The sequence below is a fragment of the Solanum tuberosum genome, unplaced genomic scaffold (assembly GCF_000226075.1).
Source record: "Solanum tuberosum cultivar DM 1-3 516 R44 unplaced genomic scaffold, SolTub_3.0 scf00083, whole genome shotgun sequence".
Lineage (NCBI taxonomy): Eukaryota > Viridiplantae > Streptophyta > Magnoliopsida > Solanales > Solanaceae > Solanum > Solanum tuberosum.
Genome location: NW_006239015.1, coordinates 542,076 through 546,860, shown reverse-complemented (window position 1 = coordinate 546,860; position 4,785 = coordinate 542,076). Strand labels below are relative to the sequence as shown.

General features: G+C 36.0%; 1 protein-coding gene across 1 annotated transcript; it reads right to left on the bottom strand.

The window, feature by feature from the left end:
• Positions 1 to 1,324: 1,324 nt before the first annotated feature.
• On the bottom strand, positions 1,325 to 4,441 carry LOC102595648 (pentatricopeptide repeat-containing protein At4g21705, mitochondrial). The gene is made up of 2 exons (XM_006346990.2): positions 4,067 to 4,441; positions 1,325 to 3,569 (listed from the first exon to the last, which is right to left on the bottom strand). Exons 1-2 carry the CDS (start codon positions 4,304 to 4,306, stop codon positions 2,334 to 2,336), a joined length of 1,476 nt encoding a protein of 491 aa, XP_006347052.1. The 5' UTR covers positions 4,307 to 4,441; the 3' UTR covers positions 1,325 to 2,333.
• Between the last annotated feature and the right edge of the window lie 344 nt (positions 4,442 to 4,785).

The window sequence follows — 4,785 nt, the reverse complement described above, 5'->3', positions numbered from 1 at the left end:
AAGAATCATAAAATTAGTATGTTGTGCTTAAATGATACCTAAAAAATAGAGTTTAAAAAAAAAACTAGTCTAAAATAAAATGCCGAAATGAAAAATGAGTGCAGAGGGTGCTATATAAACGGCATTTTCCCACAAAGAAAACTACTTATCAGGGATTCCTCCGGGAGACGAGAAGACATTTGATAGTAGTGTTTTTACTTCAAGAGGTAATTTTTTTTTAATGTTCGATTAAAATTTATTTTTGTGTTGTATATTATATTCAAGTAAGGGTAGGGGTGGCAAAATCAAATCCAACTCGCCAATCCGATCCAACTCATTTAGGTTTGGGTCATCTATTAGCTCAACTCATTTCAATCCATTAAAAATTGGATTGATACGTAACCTAAATTGATTTTTGAGAAATCTTGTCAAAATATTTTTTTTATTTTTTTATTCTATATATTATATATAGTTATAATAAAGAATATTAGGTACTAAAAGCTTATAAAATGGAGCAACAAATAAAGCAATTAAAAATTAGTAAAAATTGAGTGGATTGAGTTATGACCCGTTACCTAACCCATTTTGACCCAACCCATTTTGGTCCAAATAAATTTGGGTTAGGTTGGGTCTCGACCCATTTTGACCCGCCCAATTGTCACCCGCAATGTCGATTGCTTCCATTTGTATGTGTTTCCAATCAAGATGGTATGTTTAACGCCAAAATAAGAGTAGGAATACCCTTCAGTCTGGCCCTGTGGTTTGGGCTTGACACTTCCATGTTTGAGGTTTCAAGTTCGAAACTTGTTGTTAGCTAAAGTAAGGGGTTTGTTTCCTGGTTGAGCTTGTGGCAACTCAACCATTTCTTTTATTAAATATGTATAAATATTCAATCACGTGTATTAGATTGGTGTAGCTCAACAACTTTTTGCATAAAAAATATATTTGATTGCGAACTCAAAATTAAACTTCGATGATAAGTTCAAAGCCTCATAAATTTCAAATTGTAACTCAGCCTTTGCTATGACGTATGCAGCCAAATGATATATATGTGTAATGATAACATTGTATGTGAGTGAAGCATGTAGCTGTTGAGTTAGTGTAAACGTCGTGTGGGTAAAATCCAATTATAATAGTCTCCCAAAAGTATTTCATACAATGATATATAAGGAAGAATGGAAAATCTGAAGATTTGGACTATAGATTGTGATTTCTTTAATTTGGAGATATTCAAAGAAACAAATCAGCCACAAGTGTAAACCAACCTTTGGAACATTGGCATTTACTTTCCTGCAATTTATCTCTAATCTCTCACAGGTTTGTTTTTGCTCAGCAGAAAGTGAGAAAAGACCAATGGCCAGTCATCAATTTGCAGAGGAATACGTTCAACCAGAAGATTCGAGGCCACCATACTTCGATGGAAAAAATTATCGCCATTGGAAGGCTAGAATGAGAGCGTATGTGCAATCAGTTGACTATCAATCATGGCTAATCATACAGAACGGACCACTTCCAATTCCTGGTGATGAGGAAGGAAAGGAACATGAAGATGAGGCATCTGCTACTAAACCAAAAACAGTTAAGTATACCAGAGAACAAAGGGATGTCATCGAACACAATGCTAGAGCTAAACACCTACTTAATTGCGCTTTGAGCTGGGAAGAGTTTGGAAAGATTGATAGTTGTAAGACTGCAAAGGAAGTATGGGACAGATTGGAGATAAGACATGAAGGTACAGAGAAGTTAAAGGAAGACTGGATGTATCAATTAATTCATGAGTACGAGACTTTCTCGATGAAAGAAGATGAAACCATTAAAGACATGTTTGGGAGAATTAATAAAATTCTTGGAGATCTCGAGGCTTTAAGACATTCCTACTCTAATTATGAACAAGTCAGAAAAACTCTGAGGATTTTGCCTAGAGTGTGGAAACCTTTTGTTGATGCAATTGAATATGAAAGTCTGGTTCAAATGTCATATGATGAACTTCGAATCAAGCTTATCATTTACGAGAAAACTTATCTTCAAAAGCATGGAAGGGAAAGAAAGAGATTAAATGTTGTATTCAACACCTTCTTTGAGGAAATAGAAAATGAATTACATGATGATGAAGAAAGTCAGGAAGACTTGGCAATGATTTTCAAGGGAATGGACAACATTATGAAGAGAAGAAAACCAAGCAAGAACGATGGAAGGAGGAACAACAAAGGATCGGCATAAACTGTTATGAACATGGCAAGCCTGGACACACAAATGTGTTTTTCACACACAAACACATGTCCATCACTAGACTAAACAGTTATCTAGAATTGACAATTGAGGAAATTCCTACAGAGCATTTAACTGTTAGAACCTCATTGGTTTATTCCAAGTATCACTTTTGTTTCTTCATTTTCATCAATGTTATCATCTCTCATACTGTTTAAAAGGCTTTCAACTTCTTTACCATCTGCTATATATGATTTTAGTAAGGCATGATACATCTCTCTGTTTACAGCGACAATGGGCCTCAGTGAATGAAAAAATGATTCAGCGTCATTCACATTGCCATTCTCCGCAAACAAACTGAGTATTCTCATGATGACCTTAGGGTCAGGCTTCCATCCTTTTCTATCCTTCTTCAAGGAAAGAGCAACTTTCATGCATTTCACACCCCTCTCAAACTTATCTTTATCTAGGTACCCTGCTGCCAGTCTTCCCCAAACATTTGGTGTTAGTATCTTCCCTTTTGTAGATAAATCTTCAAGCATGGTCTCTGCCTTTTCATATAGCTGTTTATCCGTATACCCTATAATGACTATGTATGGTACTCTGATATCATAACAGTTATCAGATGTCTCCCACTCCTTGAGCAACTGCTCCGCTTCTTCAAGCGAATCAAGTCTCACTAGAGCTTCTAACATATTTATATAATCCCGATTTATGCACCTCTTTAGAGCACTCTTCTCAAGAAACCATAATCTTATGACTTCATCTTTGTTTCCTAGTTTAGAATGTACAGAGATGAGGTAATTATAACCGATCCCTTCTTTATTATCTATCTTCTCCTCCGCTTTCTTGAGGAAACTGTTTGCTTTATCATTTAGGCCTTCTTTAACATATGTATTTGCCACAGCAGCATAGGTGTTCCAGTCCATGACAATGAAGGATTGGTTCTCCATTTCATTTAAGACCCTCTCCATCCCCTCAATATCTGATCTTGCTCCATATGAATTGATACAGATTCTATAACTTAAATTGTCAGGACAGACCCCAATTTCCTTCATATGGCGTAGCATTTCAGGGATCCTTTCATACTCACCAGTTCTCGTGTACAGTGACATTATATCGTTGAAGGCCACAGAAGATAGAGAAACACCCTCCTCCTCCATCTTCCGCAGATGTGTCAATGCCTTTTCCATTTGGCACTGGCGAACATAACAATGTAGAAGAGCACCATATGTCTTATCATTCTTATCTTCTTTGCTCAAGTTATTGAAGTAGCTTTCTGCATCAGGAAACCCATGAACCTTACCAATCAGATCCAGTTGTACTGCATGCTCAGTTGATGAAAAAGTGAAAATACCAGAACTCTTCAACCACTCGGAAGCCTGCTCAACAATTAACATCCATTCAGTCAGGACAAAGAACACATATACATGCAGAAACAGAAGAATCTGATAAATGAACAGCATTTCCATAACAAAGAGACATATCTTCCATGAAAAATATTTTCAATGGGAAACCCCTTAATAATCATTTATTTTTAAATAATCAGAAATGTTATTGTAATTCCAAAGAGAACCATGAGGTCTTAGGTTCATATAATTCATATACGAGTGGAGGTAGCAGGTAGCCATGGAATAGTCCAAGTACACGCAAACTGGTCCGGTCCGGGCATCACCAATCATAAAACAAGTCCTAAATTATTACTAACATTTGAGCAGCTTCACCAATTCCACAACACCAACAACAGAAAAGTAGACTATCGTATTTCTAATATTCCAATTAGCTGCAAACGTTTCAACAAAATATAAACAGCAAAAAGAAAATAAACCCAAAAAGCAATCCTTTTTACTTTCAAAAAGAAGTATGAACTGATAGGTACCTCCAGGGCCTGACTGAAGCGTTTGCGTTTGCGAAGATCAAGAATTATGCGTTGCATCTCCGCGAATCGGATTTTATTGCCCTTGCAAACCCATTCATCCAGCTCATTGGTTACGGTACAGGTAGGATTTCCCAGTGGACTTATTTTAGAGTAGAGTGACACTTTCTTCGGCTTGTCAGAATGGTAAAATCGATTTGTAATTCCGGTTAGGGCTTGGAAAATCCGGCGATTCACTTGCATTTTCAGATGAAATTTGGGTAAAATGTGAAGCACTCAAATTAGGGCTTTAGGGAGGTTTTACGCGGGTTTTAGAAGTTTCAGCTGATTGGGAGAAGAACGAAAGGAAGTTCCATTAATTGCATATTCACCCTTCAATTTCTGGAAATATACAACTTCAGCAACTTTTTGAATTTAAATTAATTGTGATATTTGGAAAAATTAATACTCCTTCTTTGGTGAAAAGCTTGGTTAAATACCTTAATTTTTAAAATAAGTATCTTGACCTCTCAAAAGTTTGATCAAATAGTTGAATTTTCGATAACTAATGTAGTCAACTTAGTTATTACTATTCGTTGGAGAAACACCTATAATTTTTTGGGAAAATGGTCTGAAAAATACTTCAACTTTGGCCAAAATTGTTGTTACGATATCAAACTTTATGGAGATCTTTTACCCCTTCCACAATTTAATAGTGTATTTTAAAGGTATATATGTGCCCA

Excerpts from the sequence above, each read along its gene's own strand:
- LOC102595648 (XM_006346990.2), bottom strand. The coding sequence starts at position 4,306 with ATGCAAGTGAATCGCCGGATTTTCCAAGCCCTAACCGGAATTACAAAT. Across the intron at positions 3,570-4,066 it reads GCTTCAGTCAGGCCCTGGAG|GCTTCCGAGTGGTTGAAGAG; the intron begins GTACCTATCAGT and ends ATTGTTGAGCAG.